The sequence below is a fragment of the Anguilla anguilla genome, chromosome 7 (genome assembly GCF_013347855.1).
Source record: "Anguilla anguilla isolate fAngAng1 chromosome 7, fAngAng1.pri, whole genome shotgun sequence".
In the NCBI taxonomy this organism is placed as follows: domain Eukaryota; kingdom Metazoa; phylum Chordata; class Actinopteri; order Anguilliformes; family Anguillidae; genus Anguilla; species Anguilla anguilla.
This window is the reverse complement of record NC_049207.1, coordinates 16,762,937-16,788,625: the sequence shown is the minus strand read 5'-3', so window position 1 is coordinate 16,788,625 and position 25,689 is coordinate 16,762,937. Positions and strand designations below refer to the sequence as shown.

The following is a 25,689-nucleotide window of genomic DNA, read 5'->3' as shown; positions in this document are numbered from 1 at the left end:
ATCTGCTTTGCTGTTGAAAGGGATGCTGTGCAGGAATGCATTACTGACATAAGAAGCACAATGCATCACAGACACGTGAGTGCGTGTGTGGGTCTTTGAAATCATTTCTACTGCGGTGCTGCTGTTTGTAATCTCTGAGTACACTTGGAAGCCTTTGGCATGTTTTTTCTGTGTCGACGCACATGTCACATTCACTTACAGCTCAAAAGACATAGCTTGTTCCTATGCCAGCACTGTCACAGGACTCATGGCTCTGTGATCTAAACCTCCCCACCTCAACCTCTTACGTAAACCTCTCCTCTCAACCTTCGCTCCTTCTCCATTTACCCTGACTGCCGGCCAAAGAGAGAGAGAGGAATTGTGCCTGTCCCCACAGACACTGCCCCACTGCTCGCTTACACCTGAAAGAAATAAAAGCCGCTCTGGAGAACAGAGCAGGAGCTGCCACCTCAGACAGACGAAAAAATACATCAGAAACAAAATCCTCCAGAGCAGTGCTCCTCATTTCTCATCCTGGAGAGCCGCAGGGCTTTTGCTGTTACTCGGCACTTAATTGAGCAATTAAAACAGTCAATTACACAGTTAACCGACTGCACCTGGTTTCTTGGGTCTGAAATGGTTGCTGATGTTAAGCCGAAAACAAAAACCAGGAGTGAAGTTCACTTCTCCAGAGCTAGAGTACAAAGAGAACAACCTAACGCTAACAGTATATACTGGAAGTAATGGGGTTCTATTGAGGTCACTGTGCACCGTACAATGCTGCCGATCCTGTGACTGGGTTCTGCACCACAAACCACAGGTACAGCCAATCACAGGAGAGGGTTATCCCCCACTGATGACAGCTGGTAACCTGTATGTGTCTGGTGAGCATCTATGACCACTTAAAAAACCCCTGCAGTCACTTTTTTTCTTGCAATTATAGTGATTATTAAGCCACACACAAAAAAATAAAATAAAATAAAAAAGGTCACTTGGTAGTGTGTCCGTTCGTATGGATATTCACCTCAGTTTCTGACTGGCAGCCCACCAAAACTTTGTTGCTTTATGTACAGAGAGCCCAAAGCCTATACTTATGTCTTTTAGATGTCAGGATTAGTTACAGTAAATGTTCAGTTATAAATTTAAAATAATTTTCCATATTTGGGTATAGCTACTGGGGGTTCGGTGTGACGCTGGTCTAAGAAAGAGGGTAAACAAGATGAGTATTTTTGTAAAGGTCACACTGCCTTTCATCCTTTGATTGATTGGTTCCCAAAGTGGAGCTGCAACAACATTTATAAGTGCAGGTCCTTCCCCCCACAATATACAAATTCACAAATGAACGGGTGTGGGCACGCATGCACACAAAACACGCACACACACACACACACACACACATACACGCACATGCACGCACATACACACACACGCACGCACACACGCATCCACACAGACTTGTGACTCCTTCCGATTCTTAGGTTTTTACACCCACTTGATACATAATAGAATATTCTGACTAATGCAGCCAGCACTCCCCTGAGGACCAGGCAATTGTGGGTTCTCTCCTCGCTGGGTGAAGCAAACGCGGGGGGAATTTAAATCAGGCACGTCTCATTGAGGAGCAGACCATAAAACACTCAGTGTGAGATGATGGAGGGGAGGAAAATCCCCGCAGCCTGCGCAGGCAGGAGTCTCCCACGGGAACACAGAGCAGGGGGGTGCCTTCCTCTACGCTGAGAGACTAAGCTTCCACTTCTAACTGACCACCTCCATGAGTGCACAGTGCATCACAGCTCACTGTTACCTGGAGTGTGCGCTTTACTACAGATCACTGTTTCCTGAAGTGTGCACTTTACCACAGATCACTGTTTCCTGAAGTGTGCACTTTACCACAGCTCACTGTTTCCTGGAGTGTGCACTTTACCACAGATCACTGTTTCCTGGAGTGTGCACTTTACCACAGCTCACTTTTACCTGTGGAGTGCACTTTTTCCACAGCTCACTGATACATTCATGAAGTCAGAGACTTGAAGTGCACACTAAACACTGGTTACTGTGCAAAACTACTCGTAAAATCTCATTTACAAAATACTGTCATGCTGATTTAAAAAGAAATGCTGTTTGCAGTCATTTGTGAATATATGAAATGAGAGGTTCCCATGGAAGCAGCAGCTACTTAAAATGTCCTGTGTGCCATCAATAAAAAACACTGCTTCAGGGCATCATAAGTGATGAAATGGTGGAGTATTAAAGTGTGACACTGGTGGAATTGGGTGTCATTAATCAGCCACGTCAATGGCAAAGTGCACCCGGGAATCAGAGGCGAAGTCAGCAGCACCTCAAGAATGACTGGAAGGCTGTGAACCCCCGTTGGCTCATAATCAGGACTAAAATCCATCTGTTTACATACTGTAAGAGGCTACAACACTGAGAACAGCAGGAGACTCTGCCCATATTGGGGTACATTCTGAGCTGTGCTGAGAAAGGAACTAAAAAAATGTGAGGGTGTTGTGATCAAGGGGAGATTTTAGGTTCTAAAACAGTTGCAAGTGGTGAAGGAGCTGTCTACCTTTTCTATTTGGAAAGAATAAGGCACATTTTTAACTGTGCTTACTTGTCATTGGCAGACCAAACACCTGCAAGACATTTGATGTACCTATAAATATAAACATGCTGTAGGCTTAATTTGCCAATACAACATGAGCTCTACTCCTTCTAAAGTGAGCTGTGTGTAACACAATTAGTATTTATGTGGCTTACCTCACTGGTGTTCATTCATAATTCATTGTGCATTTTTTGTTGGTCAGGTGACTACTTGATCATGTGATCAGGTTGGGGGAGGAGGGGCTACTACAAGGACGAAAGAGGAGTAAGGGAAGGAGAAAAATTACAATCTCTGGTGTGTGTGTGTGACCTTGTTGAGGAAATGAGGGCAGGAACTATATCACATGATTGCTCCACCCTCACAGGAGTGCAGCCATCAATTCCCCCGTTCATGACAGCAGAGCGTATTTCTATTGTATTTCTACTGTAAAACATCTTTGTGACAGTGTGTCTGTAAAAAGCGCTACACAAATAAAATTGAATTGAATTGAACTGAGGAGTGGTAGCATGGCAACCTTGTCATAGTAAGCTGGAGAAGATTCCGGTAAGTAAAGGTGTGTCCTCCTCTTCTCTGAAACGGCTGGTCATTAGTTCATGCCTTGTCAGAGACCATGGCACTAAAACAATTCCCACTGCAGATGAAGATTAGCATTTTTATTGGATTTGTGTTTCAAGAGTTTTCTTTTTTCATTACATCTGAGAAATAAATTCTTCAAAACCATTATAAAGCCTTCTAGTCAATATCTTCCCAAAGTAAGAAGATTCCTTTATAGACTTAACCCCGGACCTCTTCTTCGATATATTAATCATGCCATCTGCACAAGAATTTAATTATGAACCTCTCTGTGGCTCTTTCATAGATTATATTGAGTGGGGGTGGGGTGGTCAGGGGACAGCTTTACAGATCTATAACCTGTAATTACACAAACAAAGCTATTTCACATTTGCAAACACCATAGAATGCCTAAATAAGTAACACTATTGTATTGTTGCAACACAGTCGTTCCTCAAATAACTACAATGGTGTTACTCTGGCGTAAGATTATCATCATATGAAGTGCTGCAATAGGATGCTTTATTTTGTGTAATAAATCCATGTTTTGAATAAACATGTATTATCCAGCTGGACCACAGCAGTAACAGGCCAATGCCTGAAAGAGCATTTCATTTTTACGCTGTCAGTTGCAGTATACCCAGACTCAGATGACAAGCTCACGAGTCCAGACAAAAATGGCTTCCTTTTTATTTATTTTTTTTTGAACTTACGTAAGCCCTGTCCTTGCAGTCCACATCAGTGTGTCTGATGGACCTGGCCTCTCCTGCCTCCACACAGCTGAGGCCCCAAGCACACTACGGTCCCATTAACCGGGTGCACGGGCGGTAAGCCGACAGAAATGTACACAGGCTGCGCAGTGTAGGACCGGGGGAGACCGAAGCCTAATGGAGATCTATTTGTCCTGTTATGCCTCTGGCAGAGATGTTATCTTAGGATGGCCGTTTCCCAGGGTTGGCAGCATCGCCGCTCTATCCTGGAGAAGGGTCACAGACCGTCTGCCCTCAGTTTAAGAGCAGAAGGACAAGGGTCATACACTCAGCATCCATCACACTCCAACGGCGCACATTTTTACGGTGGGGTGAGCATTCCAATGTTTGTGGGGGAAAGAAATGCACCACTTTTGTCCCTAAAAAGACAGAAAGTACATGCTGCCCCTCTACCAGCATGCTCCCTCACTGTCCTGCTCTTTCTTGCTCACTCGCTCGCACGCACACACACTACAATATCTCCAGATACAACAAGGCCCAAGACTAGATTCTTTCCACGACAGAAGTGCCTACAGAAATAGGCCACAGCAGATGACTACAGCACTAGTCAGTGTTTACTCAGGATTGCAGTACCCGGCAGGACCTGGGAACCAGGGAGGCATTACCATAAACCAGGCCTTACAGGGCTGGCAAAACAGCAGCCCCCCAGATAAATTCCATACCCTTTCTTCACCTTTGTTTCCCCTGTATTCACATCAAACTACTCTACATTTGGCACTAAAAATCCATACCACTCAGCTGCGTGCAAGGCCGTGGCTCATTATAGTCCACCAACCATACCCTTTATTTAATAGATCCTAATGAGAATAACATGCAGGTGCACTTTCATTTTTACTGTGCTTTTATACATCTTGTTGCTGTGATGTATAAATTAGCTGCATAATGACCTGGTTGACAGGGACAGTAATTTATTCAATTTGGGACAGCAATCATAATACCCACAGTCGACAAACCGACCCCATTTTTAGAAAACTGTGATTCCACTACAGATCCCAATATTACACACTGTGCTGCTCACCTTTATATTTCCTTACACTGAAGTGTTAAAGGCCTATCCAGCTAAGGGCTTACTTTCATAATAACTACAAATAATGGCGAATTACAACACAATCTAGTGTTCTTCAACACTGCTCTACAAAGCATACTTATGCAGTCTGCTCACTGTAAATTACCGAGCGGGATAATCCTCCTCATACAACCTTTAAAATAAAGACTTTCATGGTGAGATTTTCTTCAGTTTAACATCCCTGTAATGCAATGAAACCTCCAGCTATAGCAGGGAGAATTATTCTTGGCAGTGGCTCTCTCTGGCTCGCCCTTAGAGAGATCAGTTAAACTCTGTTTCCTCACATCAAATGAATGGCCATTCACTCTGTACCCAGATCAGTCTAACGCAAGGGGTATGACATGAACCAGTGCAGACTCCCATAGACAGGTGGGCCCAGGATCAGCAAATACAGAGGAGTCAACAGTCAACTCCCGAAATGCTATTTCTAGGATCTGAGCACATATAGCAAGAGGCATGCGGTTGTTTGTTTTAAGTACTTTATTGGTAAGATATTTACACAGTGGAGAGAGTTTGAGGTGAGGGTGAGGGTGGGAGGAGTTCACTCGAGGTGGGGGCGGAGCGCGCTGTGCCCGTCAGGCCAACCTGGGTGGGGTGTCCCCATACAGCACGTCCCTGACCAGCTCCCTTACAGCGTCCTTGTCATCGGGGTCTTTGGAGAGACAAAAGGACACTGCTTGTCTTTAGTCACATAGCAGCATGTTGCCATGGCAATAACTCTCAGCAAGGAGGTTACTGGATTGAATCCAACATAGAGACACAGCTTGTTAAGATTAGGGGTCTCATATTAATGGTCTGATGTGTCTGCAGATTGCAGGGCCTTGGAAACAAGGTGTGTGTGGAGGCTTAAGTCAACCGATGGCTAATATCAATCACTTTAGGTGCAGAAATGTTTAAATCCAGAAGACAAGTGCAGGACTGGAGTTTAAGACCCAGGTTACAACCCTTTACTGTCCTTCAGAAAACTTTACCTGGCACAACACATCATCAGGAAATTGCAAAAGAATAGAACATGATACAGCACAGCAACACAAACAGCACAACATGACATGGCACAGCAACACAAACAGCACAACATGACACGGCACAGCAACGCAAACAGCACAACATGATATGGCACAGCAACACAAACAGCACAACATATGGCACAGCAACACCAATAGCACAGCAGCAGCATGCATGAATAAATAAAATGGTGCTGGTGAATGTGATTAGCACGTCTAGATTTGCATGCCTCATTTATTTGATTATTGGCAGTTTTCAGCAGACGACTATAGTGAGAGCTTGTTTCCATACAGCAGAGCATATGAGTACAGTATATGGGTGTAGATCAGAAGATCTTAGAGGGAAGTATCACTCAATATTACTATTTACATCAATAGGAAAACATATAAAACAGCACTGATCTTAGCATCACACTTCACTCAAACAATGCCTGTACCTCCAATGAATTAAAGGGCAGTCATTCTGTTAAGGTGTTTTTTTCTTTGTAATAATTCTTTCTTTAACTCAAAATTGTATTTGGAACGATTCCGGTTAACAACAGGTTTTAAAGGACATGGAGACTCTGTATGGGAAGAATGGCAGCTGCTAACGCACTGTAACTGCTCAGATTACAGGTACTGCATGTACTATTGGTGGTGCAGCAGCTGTCTTGTATTGCTTAGGTTCCCGGGAGCCACAGTATTCACGCAAACAATAATTGAATATGCAAAAGAGCTGAACCCCGTCGTGACACAATCCCTCACCTTCGCGGATTAGAATCGGATTAGAATCGGTGTTCCAGGGTAAAAAAGAACAGCCCAGAATCACACCACACGCATTTGCGCGAGGGTATCTCTGAGTGATTCGCGAGCTGTTAAAGGTTTGGTCGGACCGGGCGAAACTCAGAAGGCAGACGAAACGCTCCCGCACGCGCCGCAGAGATTCAGAGGTCATCTGCTTCGCCGTTTCATCCCGCCATCCGCGCCGTGGCTGTGACCGCTTTAATTGCTCGGCGGAACAAAAGCGCCGGTTTCAGCTCTAAAAGAGGCCTTTTGTTTTCCTTTGTACCTGCTGACGTTGCAGTGACATCACTGACCTTGTTGACCAAGCTGCTGCAGAGAGGTGGGATGACGTGGTCTCGGTCCACGTGGATAGAACAGAGGACTGACTGTGTTTTCCATACAATGTGGAAATTTGCCTTTGGGTCCATGACATTACGCTGAAATCGTACACAATTAACCAATCGGTGCCTGAAGGTGGCCAGATTGGGCCAAATGCAGTTGGACATCACATTAAGCTCAAGCAGCTTTTGCCACTGATTGACCGATCGATCGTGGTGTGTCTGTTTCGAGTGCTAATTGCACATTTGGTTCTGACAGACCGAATTCTTGCTTCACATACAGGTTGCTCAGCTCCCTTCTTTACAATTAGCTGTGCTGTGGCATTTGTCATGTCAGCCATATCTCCAGTTTACTGAACAGACATCCACATCTACAAGCTCAGGGAAAAACAATTTGACACCGCTGCTAAAACAGACGTCGGGAATTGAACCCATGACCTCATGGTTCTGAGCTCGGTCCATTAAGCGGTACCCTATGCCCCGGCATGCGCTGAAATGATGAACCACTGGATGTTGCCCTCAGAGAAAGCGTGCTGAACATATTCCAGTTGTTACAAATCAGCGAGCAGAGAGCTGAGTGCTACAAACGATCAATTAAGGCTATTTTGGTGCTGAGAGAACAGAGGCCGGCCCGAACAGATAAGAGCTCAGGGCTGCTGGGTCGCCGCTGGGCCGTGAGTCACAGAGGGCAGTGAGCTGTTCAGAGTCAGCCCGGCTTTGCGTGTGTGTGTGTGTGCGTGTGTGCTTCTGTGCGCTTTTGTGTGTGTGTGTATGTGTGTGCTTGTGTCTGTGTGTGCTTCCGTGTGTGTGTGGGTGTGTATGTGTGTGCTTCTGTGTGTGTGTGTGTGTGTGTGTGTGTGTGTGGGTGTGTGCGCGCTTGTGTCTGTCTGTGCTTCCGTGTGTGTGGGTGTGTATGTGTGTGTCTGTGCTTGTGCGTGCCAGGCACAACGCTGACCTTGCCCAGAACACGAAGCGCAGAGCGCTGGGTCCTGAGCCACGGCAGCCGCAGGGGGCGGAGTCACGTGTGCGCGGCACGGCGCTCTGTCTGAGCGGCAGGCGCGTGTTAAAGCAAAGCCTTCGTCAGCCGAGCGTCCGCCCATCCTGCCGCACGTCGCCGAAAACGGGATCGTACAAGCGAAGGAACGAGCGTGCCCATCACCAAAATAAAAAGGACGGAAAAATAACAGCCGTGCAGAGAGGGTGGCGGGCGACGGGCACGGAGAGGAAGAGCGAACGCGAGACGGCGAAGAGCAAACGCGTGCGGAGCTGGTTCTGCAGTGGGGACTGTGTGTCACCACAGCGACTGCGCCGGGTAAAAAATCACAGCCACGTCAGCACCTTCGCAGCAAGATCCCCGCAGCTTCACACGCGCTATGATTCAACTTCCCCTCCTAACTCTTTAAAACAGCTTTGTCCAACTCCGTAGCACGAGACCTGGGCTGCGTTATTCCTTCAGGGAAAAAAGGCTGAAAACATGTTTAATACGGTTCAGTTATTTATCCTGTCATTACAGTGTGTGTGTACAGTGCACAAGTTCTTGATAAGGCTGAAGATTGATGAGGTCAACCTCACACACCTTACAGGCCAGACACAAAGCAGGGAAGCTGAGATGCATCGCTTGCTGTGAAGATGTCTGTTACAGGAAGATCATTTCAGCAATTTAGCCCGTTCAGTCTGAGCTGGGCTGACAAAATGTGTAAATGAGGGCTCGTGATATTTTGGGGTTGTGGGGCGGTTTAAGACAACATTCAGTACTTCAGGAGGTCAACTGTTAAAAAACGCTTTCTTTCAGGTGTACAATCACAACTGCGATGAGCTGTGGATACAGTACAGTCTGTGTTCATATGTGTGTGTGTGTGTGTGTGTGTGTGTGTGTGTGTGTGAGAGCGCATGCGTGTCCATGTTTGCTTGACTGGAACAGGTACTGAACCCCAAAGCTGCATGCATACTGTGGGATCAACAGGGAGCTCAGCCGTTTCCCAACTTCAGATCTCAATCTCACACATCGCCTGGGCTGCTGAGCATCATATTTTCATTTTTTAATGTGTCACTTTGTACGGTATTAACTGAAGCAGGGCCAGACGATATCGACGAAAACATCAACGCGTCCCCCATTTCCAAAGTACAAGAACGGAAGAGACATGCCCGCAGCAGATCAGTTATGTTTTTGTTAACGATGTAGCAATGAACCATCATTAAAACATGTCATGTGTATTTTTGTGCTATTTTTTGTGTTCTGACGTTCATGAGATCCTCTGTAAAATGCTGCAGCAGACCCCCCCCCCCCCCTTTAGGACCTGCAGCGCTCCTAATTCGGGGCCTGTCACTTTCAGGCATCTCCATCTGCTACCCTGACTGGCTGTCTGACACACACACACACACACACACACACGCGCGCACACTCATGACACACGCTCCACCGGCCTTGTCCCTTTTGAACTCACTATGAGAGCGGTAATGACCCCCGGTCTCCATATCTCTCTGTACGTTCTGGTCACACTGTTCCGCCCCGACAGAACACACAGAACCGAGCGAGGGGAGGGAGAGAATGGCGGAAACAGAGATAGAAATTGAAAGAACGACTGAGCGAGAAAAAGAGGTGGGTGAGTGAGGGCAGCCATAGTGTTGTCCAGGGAACACGAGGGAGGAATAGAGAGAAATAGAATAGCAAGAGAGAGAAAAGGAGAGAAAGAGACAGAGAGAAAGCGTTCGAGAAAGAGCGAGTTAGAGACAGAAAGAGAGAGAGAGCTGCGCTGTATGAGACAGCCTGTCATCAATATGGAAGGGCAATGACTGTCGACACCAGCAGTTCATTATTTACATATTGTGTATTACATGGGACAAATATGGCAGTATGTTAATGTTGCTGTTATGTATGTGTGTATAATGTGTGTATATTAGTTTACAGGTTGTATAGTTGATTTTTATTTTATTATATTATTTATCTGTTTTTGTCATTACTGTTGTTCTTTATAACTCGTACAGTGCGTCATGCCAATAAAGCATCCCGAAAATTGAAAAACTGAAATTGAGAGAGAGAAAGAGTCATAGAGAGAGAGAGAGGGGGGGAGAGAGAGAGAGAGATAGAGAGAGAGAGAGAGATTAGCATATAGCAGAGCTCATTCCCATGCTGGAGGTGTCTGCAGCTGCTTAGCCATGCACTCAGAACACTGCGCATGACATACAGCGAATGGGGGATAACGGAGATGAGCAAAGTGGAAGCTGTCACAATACACAAATCCACTTACAGAGCGTATACGCTCTCAGCAAGCTGTCCCAGAGTGTCTGTGCACGTGTCTAGACTAGTATGCATACATGCATTCGTCGGTGTTTGTACATGTGTGTGCACGTCTGCACGTGTGCGTGCGTGAATGCGTGTGTGTGCGCGCATACGTGTGTGTGTGTGTTTGTGTGTGTGTGTCCCGGTGGCCCTATTAGTGCTGCTTCTTTACTCCTTTTGTTCAAGGCTATTGATTTTTTACTTCTACTCAAAGAAAACAGTGACAGCTTTAAAACAGAAGTGACAGGTTTATCCCGTTCACTCTCCTATAAACCCAGCAATAAGGAGCTCTACAAAACAGGAACTGGAGGACAGTGTACTAAAATAAGTCTAAACTTCGGCAGCCACTGAACTGAAGGAGAGAACAGCGATGCTAGCCCCTTAGGAATGAGCGGTACCTGACACCTTTAATGAGTCGATTCAGCACACAGTTGGTCTAATTGGATCAGAAGCCTTAAATTCAGGTTCTCACTAAATATGTCACCGTGACAAGGATTTGCCAACTTTTCCTACACCATCCATTAACCATCATATAATTGATGTTGTGACTCTGGTCATTTTGTATTGGCTGTTGCCAGCAGCACAACAAATTCTAGCTTGACATATTTCTGGCTTGCTCAGATTTCTTTAGAAGTAGCAAAGATTGCGGTTGGTCCATAAGCCTGTCATGTTACACATCCCACTAGGGGACAGGTGTAGCGTGACTGTGCAAAACTGCTGCGTCTAAATAAAATGGGGGATTTCCCCACACTGTGGTGAAGTGTTCACAGGGCTCCTGCTCCACCGGCCTGCGAGCAGCCCCGGCATGGCGGGAAGGAGCCAGGGCCATGTTTGCATGCATCAGGGTACAGAGCATTCTGCTACTCAGCATTTTTTAAAGAACAATGGATTGCTGCGCATCTGTGTGTATGTGTGGGTGTGCGTGTGTGTGTGTATGTATGTGTGTGTGTGTGTGTGTTTGTGTGTGTGTGTGTGTGTGTGTGCAGATCCCCCCTGCACTCAGCATACAGTCTGGTTAGGTAAGTAGACAGGTAAGAACCATAAAGGAGAAAGAAAAGGGCACGTTACTGATACCCTTCGCCCTGCCCCCTGTCCCAGACTCACCCACACCCAGGCGCTCCAGCAGGTCCCTGTACCCCGGCCTCTCCTCCAGCACCCTTATCAGGTTGGTGGGCTCCATGCGCTCCAGCTCCACCCTCCAGTACACGTAGATCTTGTGGTTGAAGCTGACGTAGACAAGGCATGGACTGTTCCTGCCGTCCTTACAGGTGTACTGACCTGTCCCAGACACGACAGGAAAGGAAACGACAGTGCTGACATCACAGCTCTGACATCACAGAACTGGCATCACAGCACTGCTGACATAACAGTGCTGATATGGTACACACGTGCACTGTAACCTCAGAGATCTGAAATTGCTGCACTGAGTCCAGAGGTAAAACAGATAACAGGTAAAACATATCTAAGACAGTATTTAATCGTCCATTATGCAACGAAGTAGGATTTCACAAGACAGACTGGCCATTTTACAAACGCTGTTCCCACAGTGCAGAACAATCCTCACCAAGTCAAATTAAATCACTGTTTAAACCTATAGCAGCTGATTTTATACATGATCAGATCATGAGTCTGTGGCGCCGTGGTAACGAGCGGCTTAACGAGGACCTCCTGTGTTTTTCATTCGCATCGCATCAGACCACGGCGCACTGACTGAGGAGCCCTCCCTCTGACACACTCATTTCATTTACCCTTCATTTCATTCAAAATAAGATCTTTCACTCCAGCAAACCGCAGTCTGCTCAGCAACAACAGCACTCAAAGGGACAGACAAAGGGAGAGAGGACGGGTCCGAGAGGGAGGGAGGGAGCGGGAGAAAAGGAACTAAGAGAGAGAAAGAATACAGGAGGGAGGGAGGGAGGGAGAAGAGAAACTGAAGCAGCTAGACTGCAGAGAGAGAGGGGGAGAGAGGGACAGACATTGAATTGGAATAAATGTGAAAGACAGAAAATGTGAGAGAGATTGGGCCAGCCTGAAAAATCACATTAAAACAGCATGATAGAGAGAGAGAGAGAGAGAGAGAGAGAGAAGAAGTAGGAGAGAATGATAGGCACATTAGAGAGAGAATTATAGAGAAGGAGATAGAGTGATAAAGTAAAAGCGAGAGCAGGAAAGAGGAGAAAAAAAAGGATTGACAGCCCACCAGAAGGCTCAAACACAGGCCTCAGTTCTCATTTTAAAGAACGGCTTCCATAAATAAGCATGCAAACATGGTATGTCTCCAAATGAATGAATCACCAACGGGGTTCAGGAGACCCCCACAGGGAGCTCAGAGCACATTCTCTGGCCCCTGTCTCCAAGTCAAAAGCTCCACACCGCCACCTAGTGGTGGATGCCACCCTTTCACCTCTCAGAGATCAAACACAATGTCACAGCAATATAACACAGCAAGTGATATGACAACTTGATTATGCTTTTGGGAAGTGCCTTCTTTGCGATGTCAGCATGCAGGATGCCGACATTCAGGTAGCACAAGACGCAGGATCAGTGTGTTCGCGGTGGCTCTCTATGGTGGCCCACGAGGGAAATGTGCTCCAAATCAGGAAACCATGCGAATCCCAAAACGCACAGAACAAGCTGAAGCAAATGCAAAAACGGAAATGTGCTGCGAGAGAACGTGGGCTACTGCAAAACGCCAAAGCGAATGTGAGAAGGAATCGTACTGCATGGTCAGAAATGACTCAAACAGGACAAAATAGTTCCGTAACAGCATAACCTCTGTAGAAAACGACCATTTTGATGCTTCTTCTATTTTGTATTAAGCTAACGTATTATTTTCTTATTTCATTAATGCAGATACATAAACTATTTTACATAAGCCCATGACCTATTTTATCATGTCATGAAGAGGCCCCTTTACAACTCTACATACTTCATGTCGCTACAATAATTAGCGAGGTTCTCACCTGCACAGAAGGCGTTTACATTCTCATCGAACTGAAACCTCACAACCATGCGGTTGTGGTCGATAATGTAGGTCTGTCCGTCCCAGGCGCAAGCCACCACCTCCTCTCTGCCATCTCCCTGAGAGACGATCACACAGACAGACAGACAGACAGACCGACACACACACACACACACACACACACTAACACATTACTTTTGCTGAATGTAAAAAAAAAACAATAAAAAAAAACACTACAATCCTTCCCTGATCCCCTATTGATCTTCCATCACGAAGAGAACATCAGTACAGCATTAAAACACATGGCTGGTGGGGACTGTGTAAACCTGTTGTCGCCAGATAAGTTAAATCCTTGCCGTTGCCAGGTGAGTCACCGGCAGTTAGCAGTTGGGAGAAGACCATGCAGCTGGATCAGGGGCGCTGACTCACCGTGACATCCAGCTTCTGTAAGGCGAAGAGCTGGTGATCAACCTGCACTGACCACAGCAGCTTCTCGGAGCTGTCCATCAGCTTCAGAGTCCCTGTGGCAAACAAATTAGCCCCACGGACAATGAGCGCTGGTCACCTTCCCTAGCCACTAAGAGCACTGTTACTGCTATAGTGCTGACTGTATTTATACAGGACGTATCACAGACATTTCACACAATGCACTCACACATTAAGCTATTTTATGCAAGTATTTTCCTGGTTAAATATCTTTCTTGTGGGTTCTTTAGAATACCAGTGTCTCGCTGTATATGGGACCAAAATGACATAAATTCAAAAATGATATCAAGCTACTGGGAAAAAAAAAAAAGCCACTGTAGGGTTAAAGCAAACCTAGCAGTTTTTAATAACCGACAGCGGCAGAATAGAGCAGCCTGACACATGAATGCCATCCCATCAGAGTTTGATTTGCAGTGTTAGGGTGAACCCTAGCCCTGATCGAATCACGCAACAGGGGAGAAAGAGTAGGGCATGGACAGAATTCAGAATGAGGGAAGGCAAACAATTCCATCTCCCACCTCAGACCAGCATGGAGGAGTACGCACTCCAATAGCAATGCTGTAGGACTAGGGTACTACCTGCACCACGGACAATACTTCCAATCCCATGCGAAGGAAATATCAAAGAGATCCCAGCCCCACCCAGATATATGCCTCTCTATGAACCCATTGAAATGACTTACATAATCCACGCTAAATGATGTAGAAGCACATCTCATTGCCTTCTGACTTAATCATCCTTTTAAAAAATACACTGAGAAACAGCACTGCTGGTCCTGATAATGAGAGCCCTAGCTACAGAACAGACAAAACTGGTGACTAAATCCCTCAGAACGCACGGCTCTTCATTAGCCTCCCGACCCGCTGAACCCAAGTCTGATTTACGCTTCGCCTGATCACAGAATTATCAGAGCTGCACCAAGGAGCTTAAAAGCTGAAACAGGGCTGGGAGAAATGCACTGATGCCCAGAGACGTTATTTTTAAAAGACAGCAACAACAGTTTGATAACACAATCTGGGTGAGGCTACAAATTTGTTTCGATGCAACAAGCTCTCGTACAAACTGCACGAAAACAATCACACAGTTTTAAAGTGTGCAGTGTACCACCATCATTAACCAAGATACGCAGTATTTTTCATTATCTTATTCACACGTTTAAAACGGAAACGTACTGTACAGTACATCACAAGTTCTAATCAACGGAGATCCTATTCTCTTGAGATTTTTTCTGTTCCTCTCTTTGATTGTAACTGTTCAACACCAGCGTGCCAAACCACATCCAAGCATGCAATTACTGCAGCGGCTGCGACAACAGCACCTCTCCACAACACTAATCGCATCACTTCCTCTCATTAACAACTCTGTGGTCTGCTCATTATCATACTGAACACTGAGAAACACCAGCGTCTGTCTTTAAAAAAGCGCTGCAAAAACCCCTATGCATTACTGCAAAAGAGGAGGTTAATGACACTGGAAAACAGCATATATGCCTTCCAACAGTGCCTTCCAAATCCAATTTCTCAAAATCCACATTATGTGAAGCTCCTACAATACTTGAATTAAAGCCATTTTGTGACGGAATTCTTATCAAACAGTTTATGGAGCCATTTAAACTGGAAGACACTCAGATGTTCAGAAACACCCTATCTTCCAGATCTAGAGGGAGAAGAGCCCATTTCATCATGGCCCTCAGTGTCAAACTGCCTTCATTACCCATAATTCCCCATTAAAGCAATGACTGAGCACAGTTACAACCCTTTTCATCTGGTACAGCACGGCTGCTTTTCATCCAAATTACCCTCACCCAGAGCAACAGAACACAACGGCACACTGAATTAAGGGAGGCCGTGGGAACAGTCACAGTATATCTGCTATATAAAAATTTTCAAAGAACATTTGATAAAATATACAATCATAAGGAAAATAAAGTTGGTACTCAATATTGGTGAAATGTTAAAATCTATATAAATGGCAACAGTGATGTTAAAAGGCATATATAATTAGAATTTCTCTTTTATTAATCTTTTAGCTTTCCTTCAATTTGATAAAAAAAAAAAAACCTCTTCGCGTGCGAGGCTGGTTGCTCTTTTGCGGCGCTCGTGGAGACGGGGGAGGAGCCTGCGCCCGGGCCGTTCCGCGTGGGCTTTCTGTCAGGAACACGCGATGGCATTAACGCGCAGAGCCCCGCTGAGGTGTGCAGGGATCAGGAGGGGGCCCGAGCGCGGGGCAAAAGCAGACTGCGCTCCGACGGGGGTCCGGCTAATCAGCCACCGAACCATGAAAGAAACATACGCCTCTCCTCGGGGCGACACGTCCTAGCGCACAAACACCCGCCCGCCCGCCCGCCCGCCCGCCTTCCTCCCCCCCCCCCCGGAATACGCCCTGCCCCTCCCTCCGCCCCGCCGATTATCATTTTAAAGCGCCTGGAAAATGGGTGACGGGAACCGCGGCTAAATAAAGGTCTCGGATGCCCCCCCCCACCCCCACCACCGCCCGCCTGCCCACCCGCACCCCCGCCCGCACCACCCAGCTCCTCACCCTCCAGCTGACAAAGCTGCTAATTACTGTCTTTGGTTCCTGTACGAGAGCGCCACAATCAGCCTCTCAGCGGTCTGGCACAGGCCCGCGGGGTTTTTATAGCAGGGTTCAGAGAGGAGGGGAAACCACAACCTGCCGCTGACAGCGAACCGCGGGGCGAAGGCAGGGCATTCTGCAGCCTCAGGGCGGGCCCCGCTCCTCCGTGGTTATATTAAACACATATTTCTTTAGGAACAGAAGCTGTATATTTTAACAAGACGTCAGAGCGGCTAAACCAGCACTGCAGCCGCAGCAGCACACAGCACAGGGGATTGGCAGGAGGGAGGAGGTGCCCGTCCGGTTCTGGTTGCCGCTGACGCTCACCGTCTAAAGTGCAGAGGGCGAACAGGCCACACTTGGAGGAGTCGTCTTTGGAACCTGCAATGCAGAACAACCAGTCACTTAGCCAGGGGGAAAACATATCTATCTACAGTAAAGAGCACTTGATGTGAGAGGAACAGGCAATAAACAACGTACACAGTGGCTCACACACTGAAGCATTTATGTATGAATGCGTGTGCAAGTACACGTAGAATGTTGTGTCCACAGGTGGGCTCTTTTTATATTAGCCCGTACCATTAAGGAGCAGTGCTCTGTGTGCGTGTGCGCGTGTGTGTGTGTGTGTGTGCGCATTCTAATCCTCCTCCACCTGTGTAAATCCCCCCTGTCAATTCATCCCCCTCCTTCACTCTTTTCATCAAGTTCACACTCATCAGAGAGCAGCCTCTCCACCCCCCCCCCACACCTGCCATCTCCACGGCGCGGCGGCAGCGCGGCGGGCTGGGAGGCTCGCTCCCACGGTCCGCGACTGGGACAGTCGCGCTCGGTCATTAGTCATCCTCACGCTGAAAGACGAAGCCGGCGGCCTCACGCGGAACGGGAGCGCTGCATTATGCATGAGAGCGGGGCTCATAAATCCCAGACGGACAGAGCGTGCACGTCTGCGCAGGACGCAGCCGAGAGAACGGGGAGCGCGCGAGCGCTACTTTATTTGGCTCCATTAAGAGATGAAGTGCTTTCCTACACTGAGCCCCTGTGTGTGTATACGCAGCCTAACCTCCCATTATTAGCCAGAATGAAAAGAAAATCCCCCTACACAGCGAACCATAGCAACAGCTGGTTCTGGATAAAATATTATAATTAAGAGAACATTCTTAAGGAGAAGACTTCATAAAAAGTGGGGAATAATATACTGATATCTCACTTAGTAAACGCAAACACAGAATTAACATCACATTTGAAATTTTTTGTAATTTGAAATGTTTTGTTAAAGGATGTTACTGATGATCTTCTCTTTAATGCAAGATGCCCCAGCATTAAGGTGACAGGCCCGAAAACACGAAAGGCTGGGCAGGCTGGAGAGGCCACTGAAATGTAATGCAGCTGTCTGGAGCAGCTCTGTCCGTACTGTACCTCTGCTTATGCTGCCAATCAGGTGGGTGGAGACGTTCTTATTGTGGATGCGGCCAGTGGTCAGGTGAAGAATGACATCTCTGGAGGGACTCTCCCTGTGACAGACAGGCATGATACATAAAATATACAATCAGCAACACACACACACACACACACGATTAGCAGATAAACCAGTGGAGGTAAGTACAGAGATCCAATCAATACTTGAATAGGAACAGCAGCACAATCTCTACGCAACTCAGCCCAGAATTACATTTTTTGACTCTCATGCTAGGACTCTAAGCTAAGTTAATATTCTGGCTCCCTTTTTGTGTGGGAGGAGAAACACACTATTCGTCCTCACCCCCCAGGAGTGGCTGGGGTACCCTCTCCCGTCGCAGCAGCGCCCTCTTGTGTCCAGGAGCATAGCAGGATGGCATAGCCACATCCTGGCTGGGACACCATCAGCTCGGGAACTCCCTCTGGCCCCGGGTTCACCGACAGGCTGTCCACCTGGGGGAGCACAGGGGAAAGAGGGAAGGGGTAAAGGCAGTCAGAGGACGAGAGGAAAGAGCGCAAAGGACAGAGGGAATGAAAAAAGACGAAGAGGGAGAAGGCTGTTTGAACACTTACTGCAAATTAAGTCATTATATGTTCCTCCTTGTGCTATATGAATTACAAGTTGTTTTTTTTGGCCCATGAGTTGGCAAGATTTGTCATAAATTAGAGGATATTGCCAAGATGGAATAAAAGGACATCTACACAGTACTTCACACTACAGATGGCCAGAATGTGACCAGACAGTGATTTATCAGCGCACTTTTCATGTACATTGGAAAATAAAGAATATGAGACATTAGAAGGAGCTAGGCTCGTGTTTCTTTAGGAGTGCGAGCGCAGTGCTTTCATGAACTATCATACCTGCCCCTCCAGCAGCCATTTCTTCAGCAGGACCAGCTGTCCTGAGGACAGGTCCGTGGAGTCTGGGGGCTCCTCCCAGCGGAACGCCCGCACCACCCGATCCGTGTAGCCCACCACCAGCTCGCTGCGCCCGTCTCCGTCTGCAGGCCGAGACAGTGCACACGCGCGTGCACACGCACACATGCTCACAAACACCATCACCCTTCCCACAGCACTACCACCGGGCCAGTTTCAGGGAAAACTAATGTACACAACAAAAGACTGCAGCAATTCCTGCTGGAAAAGGTACTACATTTACCCAGAGGTGGAAAGTCCAGGGGTCAGAAAGTAAAACTCCTGCCTTGTGTTTCTTCCACCCATGAAGTCAGCCAGCTGATTTCACTAATTAGTTTCACCTCCTGGCTGAAGAACTGTAGCAAATCCAGGTGGTTGGAACAAAATTCTGGGAAGGAGTTTTACTTTCTGAACCTGGATTTTCCACCTCTGCATTTACCCCAATCACTGATTCATACATAGACTAACAGCATCAAACAATAATCAGAGAGATAGAGAGCACCCACTGATGCTCAATAGCATCATTACAATAATAGAATCCACTGGTTTCTGGTGTTACTTTCAACTGAAGCTTTAAGAACTCCTCTGGAGCCACTGATTAGAATAACGTGCTTCCAATGTTAATCAGCCTCTTGTTAAAAGCAACTGCTTAAACACTCCTACACCCTCAAACACTGTGCATTTCCATGACCAGGATCAGACAGTAATGCAATGCATACCAAACTTTAATGGCCATAGCAATGCCGTATTCCATGTTTCTAATAAATCCCATCTAAAATACAGTGATTCAGCAAGAGAGCTAATACAAATTAAATGAACAGAGAAAGAAGGGAGAAAACTTACCAATGTCACTAATTAGAATCACTTTGGTGTTGGCAGGAATGTGCTGTGTGAAGCAGGGCTTCTGGTCATCCCAGAACATTGCCTCCTGCTGGCTGGAGGTCTCAGACTTGGATGTTGCAGTGGAAGTCAGATCAAAGAGGTGGAACCAGCCCTCTGCCCCCACTGCCACCACATAGTTCTGTATGGGGGATGAGAGGCATCTGTTAGAGGCTGTGGTGAAAAGCAGAAAAAATGCAAAAGAAAAGCAAGGGCAGGACACAGGCTGGTTGAGTACACCCTGAATTAAAGTTGTATTATTTATATTATGTTTTACATTTATTTTTTTAACTTAAGAATAATGTAACATGCACACTGACTGCTCATAGTAGATAAGGGGGGGGGGGGGGGATTTAAGTTCTGTTTTCATTTTAATGACTACCGAGGCTCACTCACCTTTCCTTTGTTGCAGATGTCTCCCACTCCCACACAAGTGAGCTGGAAACAAAAAGGCAACCCTCACTAATTGGTTTGTGTAGAAAATATTTACAGCATAACACCAAAACAGCATTTTAAAAAAATGAAACAAGACATTTTTCAAGGAACCAAGAAACTATTCATCCCAGACACGCTGTCTGAAAATATCAAAGATGGGGTGCCTTCAAAAGGCAGCAAAAATAATATGAACATCAGAAGAGAAATGTTTCTCAGTGACTGTAATGGGAGATGAGGTCCATAGCTCAGGATTCTGCAAATATTTAAGGAACCTCAAACCCCACCTATTTTCAATTTGCTTGACACTCACCATTCCAACACAGGAGCGGGTGATCCAGGGCTTGGACTCGTCATTCTTGTACACAAGCAGCTTCCCACTAGTGTCACCCACCACAAGCTCATTCAGCTGTACAAAAGCATTGACATGGCGAGTTATTTTAACGGTCACTTAATAAATTTCAGTTTCATAGAACATGGTATATCGTTTGTAAACGTATCCAAAACCACTGGTTGTATTACGATTGGCAATATAAAACATTTTAGTATGGCAAGGTACGTGCTAAAGCGACCTCCGATTGGAAGGATAGTGCAATAAAATTGGAGGGAAAGAAAATTGAGTCAGTGTGACACGACATGTAATGAAGAAAATGTGAGTCTTCTAGCCTCCTACACAATGAATTGACACTTTCAACAGTGGGTGACGGGTTTAACTATCAACTGAAGCAACGTGGAATGGAGCTGCATCCAGTCTGAATTCGCGCCCTACAGATTATGGACAAGTAAACAAAAAACGTTACGACCCAAACCTCAATATACCAATCTCAGTCTCAGAGGTTCCTTAGCATCAGTGAAAAGACGAAGAGAGGAATTACACCAATTCGGAACATTTCCAAAAACAACGTGTATAAAGGGGATTAAGAAGCTAAATTATGTTGACATGCACGACCGATGTACAGCGACGGCTGCGGTTAGCTATGTAAAAAAAGAACACCTAAGGAAAGTTATCGGCCTAACTTTATGACATAAAGACAACACGGGCTATAGAACAGGTAGTTTCCGCGTTACCGAGTCATTGTCCGCATCTCCCAAGCAGATCGCATGTGGAAAAAGCGTTCCTGAGAAATCCAGACTGACACGCTGAACATAACTCAACGAGCGCATCGTTTAGCCAGATACTGGGTAGTACTACTCAACTCGCCAAGTTCTTTAGACTGCCAACTAGACGCCTCACTCAGTAAACTAAGCAACTGCGTTCTGCTAGGGTAACGTGAATTAGCAATGTCTGGCCAAATAATGTCCCGATATTAACTGTGGCGCTAATTCCAGGATCTGTTGTCATCCTTGAAATGAAATTATTTTAAGTTCATCATTATTAACTAAGCGCTCCGCACAAAACATGGCGCTCCGGACAGTCACGTGTTCACATGTAAACATTTCACACGTGACAAATGTAAGGAAGCGCAATTGGGACTTATTTCATCATGGAGGGCGCGTAGAGGGCCACTTCGCGCTGAACCAAAATCAGCGATACCATTCCATATTCTTATCTTGTCTAATTTGTTGCACACATCCTCGTTTATTCGACGAAATGAACGCTTATTATATTCAAATTTCATTTTAATAATAAACACCATATACAACATGTTTTCAAATCATTCGTACAAGCGATTACTTCACATTAAGAAAAAAAGTATTTATTGCAAGCATTTCATTATACATAGTAATTTACAAAAGACATTTCTTTTTAAGATTAAAAATATATTAAGTCTCTGCATTAGTATTATCCTTATAGTAAGTAATCTTAAATAATGAAATTACATACTTAAGCCAACAGAACAGTCCTAAAATGGGGTACGAAGCCCTCCATCCCCACCCCCACACCTCCACCCATGCCCGCCCCACACAAACACAAACCAAAAACAGAACCACGTTCCTTGTTCAGTATAATCAAAGGGGGAAAAGGCTAAATATATAATTCCAAATTTTATAATGTTAGATAAAATTATTTCAAAAGATTACAAAATGTAAAATGATTATCATCCCACAGATTTCCTCCTATGAAAAGTATTTACTAAAAAACTCTTGTGACAACTATAAATATCTCTACAGTATTAGAGTAAGTCATACAGTAAGTCATTTTTGAACTTTCAATCTGTATGGAAATCTTCACTTTTAAAAATTATGTGTCTTCCAAAGATCTTTAAAGCCAAGTAACGATGACTATCTTCTTTTCTGAGAGAAAAGACTCCCATCCCAGAATTTCTTTCCCCAATATTTTGCTTCCATCAACCAGAGCACTCTGGTTCTCTCTCCTCCTCTGTTCTTCTGTACAACAGCATGTATGCAGTGCCACTTCTGAAATGAAGCACACAATCAAGGCAATCTCTAAACAGTGCATACAGTGTACACTCTGAACCATATGCAGAGTTAAATCACAAACACAGCATGTGCACAGTGTCATCTCAAAGACAGTATGTTCAGCAAATGTGGAGCACAACGTGTTGGGGGTGTCACCTTTGAAATCCATGTAGAGTGCAATCCTCCTGCACAATTCCCCGTTGTACTTAACAAATAATTTGAATGATACCGATACACAAAACCAGAGACATCTTGGTACTCCACTTTTTAATTGAACTCTTACCCACAACGGCCTCCAAATGTACCTTCCACATCTGCCCATGTCCTCTGTAATTGCAAATTTCAGTGATAGTCAAACACATATAGGGACAGCGATATTGTCCTTCCTGTATGTTAACAAAAATACTGAGAAATTCAATAACAGGTTTGTAATTTCTTGTGAGCATGGTTTAGGTGGCTGGTGTGGTCGAACACTGACAAACAGTTATGCGAAGCTGCAATATAGAACACTGCTGTGTCATCAATGTCTCACCTTAGACACATAACTGTCATTTGCATGGTACCAGGTGTCCCCATCATGTGTTATGTAGGCTGTGTAGTGTCCTGACATGGCACTTCCATGATGCACTATGACAGCATACAGCTTATACTGCCACTCATTCTGTTCCTGGGACAAACATAACATATTAACATATCATTTCCTTAGAAAACATCTGCAAATATTATAAACATACAAGAATGCATGTACACATTCACAAGTGCACACCAAAAGAGGAATGCACATATAATTGAGTTAGCAGGAATTACCTGTTTGGGAAATTTTTCTGAGACATGTTGTGCTTTCAATATCATTTTGAAGTCAAGAGCTTGTGGGAAGCTGACTTTGCAGTGCATCTTTTTAGTGTAACCATCGTCAGAACGGAACCTCTTCAGGTGTACACAAACCACTGGAGGTAGGTGTATGAGTTTGAGACCCTATACAGACAGAGAAAATGACTACATACTTACATGTACATACTTAAGGAAACCTATTCAAAGTCTGAAGCCCTCAACATACAAATAAGCAATCAAAATTTTAACTGACTCTAATAAAGTAGTAAACAGTTATCTATCCTAAGAATTTAGTCACATCGCTGACAACCTAGACCTTTGCCATACTGAATCAGCTAATTTACAGGATTACACCTTCAGGCCATTACATAACCTCTCACCTGTTTTGATGGAGTCTTCTCTCCACACCTCTCACAAAAACACTTGTCGTCCCCGTCCAGCTCCTGCAGCTCAAAGAAAGCCCTGAAACATTCTTCCTAGGAGACCGAATACAGAGGAAACATATCTGGTCAGACGCTTACGATAAACTCATGGCCTGTGTTGTATGCACACTGCACTCCAGCCTCAGACACAATAGAAACATACTGTATCATTCTCTGTTGAAAAACATGAGGTATTATTATTAATCCAAATGGAAAGACCATGCAGCTGGTGTGAATCCCCTTAACCAAAATCCTATGCAGTCCTCCAGGTCTTACCAGGGTGTTGCTAGCATGCAACAAGGGCAGGGGGAGGCTGAGCAAGTAAGTCTCTCCAGAGTGAATATAGGTGCACTCATTGCACTGGAGGTGCTCCTCCACTTTCACCTTGTATAGACACTTGATCTGCTGAGCCTAGAAGAGGAACGTTACAAACAGGCAGACCGACAGACAGACAAAACAAAATGAAGCATCCAGGCATTCCCCATAACATCATGGTGTTAAGTTTCTGAAAATAGTGTGTCTGTCAATCGTTTGTTTGAGAATTATGTGTCTCAGAGAAGTTGTGCGGTGAGAGGTTATGCAAATAGAATAGACATTTGTGCTGTTGTAAGCCAATATCCTTCAACTGGATATTAAAGCTTCAGTACAACAATGCCACCCAGTGGCAAATCACAATGCTGGACTGCATGGTTAAGATACGGTGAAAATCACTACGTGAATATTCTCAATTTCTTTAGTATGACTGTTACTTGTCAAGGACTTGATGAGCAATGTTTTAAAAAGTGCACCTACCAGCTCTGTGTCACTCATCTGTTCCTGTACAAGGTTCATTATAGAGAGGAAGACCTCGTCTGCATCATGCTGGATGGACACTAGGAAAGACAGACAAAATAAATGTATGGTAAAAAGACAAGTTTCATTTTGATAAATGATGAAACAAAATGAAGATTAAGAAAAAGAACTGCAAAGAATCGGTCAGTAGTTGTACTGGGTATGCGGTTGCGGTCCAGGCAGTGCAAGAAACTTTTGTGGGGGTCAGCCTGAAATCTGTCACTCTGCATGGCTTGCAATGTTTTCTGCAACTGCTCCGGTACATTCTTTGCTTTTTCTTGAGGCCCAGAGTCATTCACTTTCCAACTGAAACACAGAATTCCCCAGGTGCTTAATATTCATCTCTAGAACAAGGTTGGATCAAAGAAAAACCATCAAACATATTTCCAAGTTGACTCCCAAAATAAATTGTGAGTTGAGTGAATTTGATGCCATGCTAAAACAACTAGCATTTTGGCCAAAGTGATGATGGATGATGCACAAAACATATTTAAAAAATATTGCCAGTTTAACTTCGCTGACCGATTGAGCAGTGCCAACAGTTCCTGTGTGGCACAAAAAGACTGCAGCAGTGCATTGACACAGCAGGACAGGCCATAGTTTGGAAGACCCCTCAGCCCTGAGGACAAAAAATACACAATTTTCAGTGTTACGACATGTCTGGTGCAAAAAGACCCAAGTTTTCTTTGTTTGACACCCCCCAACACAAACACAGACACACTTATGAACAATAATTTGTATCGTAGAGAAAAAGGCACAGTATTATTGTATTTGTGCACTGCATGCTGTAATGAAATACATGTATCTACAAGTGATCTTAGCACTATATTGTAGTGTGAATTTTCTATTTTCTGCCTGCTTCGGTTCTCGAACGTACCTTGAAACCTGCTGAAATAAGTTGATGAGAATTGGTTGCTCCTGTATGTTTCTCGATGTAAAAAACTTGAATAACTGCTGCCAGCCATGTTAGAAAATGGAGAGTAGGACGCTCTACAAATCTGAATGCAGCCACAGCCAAGCAGGTTTCTCTGAATGCCTATGACACATAAAATGGATGCATTGCTTTTTTTTAAGGATGCACTGACAAAAAGGTGGTAACACAACTCTACTTGAAACTTTTGAATACTAAGTTCGCACGTATACAGTCACAAGTGCTTCCGTTTTTTCAGAGCGAGCTCCACAAAT

General features: G+C 45.2%; 2 protein-coding genes across 4 annotated transcripts; both read right to left on the bottom strand.

Annotated features, from left to right (window-relative positions):
- Positions 1-5,434: 5,434 nt before the first annotated feature.
- Positions 5,435-21,488, bottom strand: itfg2 (integrin alpha FG-GAP repeat containing 2). 3 transcript variants are annotated; one of them, XM_035427537.1, is made up of 12 exons: positions 21,128-21,488; positions 20,373-20,468; positions 20,024-20,065; positions 19,592-19,769; positions 18,695-18,834; positions 18,138-18,286; positions 17,795-17,889; positions 16,706-16,759; positions 13,748-13,839; positions 13,320-13,437; positions 11,461-11,634; positions 5,435-5,624 (listed from the first exon to the last, which is right to left on the bottom strand). In XM_035427537.1, exons 1-12 carry the CDS (start codon positions 21,221-21,223, stop codon positions 5,548-5,550), a joined length of 1,311 nt encoding a protein of 436 aa, XP_035283428.1. In that variant the 5' UTR covers positions 21,224-21,488; the 3' UTR covers positions 5,435-5,547. The 3 variants fall into 3 exon arrangements, with proteins under 3 accessions (XP_035283428.1, XP_035283429.1, XP_035283427.1); XM_035427538.1 differs by lacking the exon at positions 5,435-5,624 and adding an exon at positions 7,156-7,175; XM_035427536.1 differs by lacking the exon at positions 5,435-5,624 and having other exon boundaries at positions 11,365-11,634.
- A 246-nt stretch (positions 21,489-21,734) lies between these two features.
- On the bottom strand, positions 21,735-25,517 carry usp18 (ubiquitin specific peptidase 18). The gene is made up of 10 exons (XM_035427417.1): positions 25,382-25,517; positions 25,027-25,123; positions 24,662-24,810; positions 24,466-24,545; positions 23,950-24,084; positions 23,632-23,727; positions 23,228-23,395; positions 22,953-23,087; positions 22,704-22,747; positions 21,735-22,417 (listed from the first exon to the last, which is right to left on the bottom strand). The coding sequence occupies exons 1-10, from the start codon at positions 25,467-25,469 to the stop codon at positions 22,348-22,350; spliced, it is 1,062 nt and encodes a 353-aa protein (XP_035283308.1). The 5' UTR covers positions 25,470-25,517; the 3' UTR covers positions 21,735-22,347.
- Between the last annotated feature and the right edge of the window lie 172 nt (positions 25,518-25,689).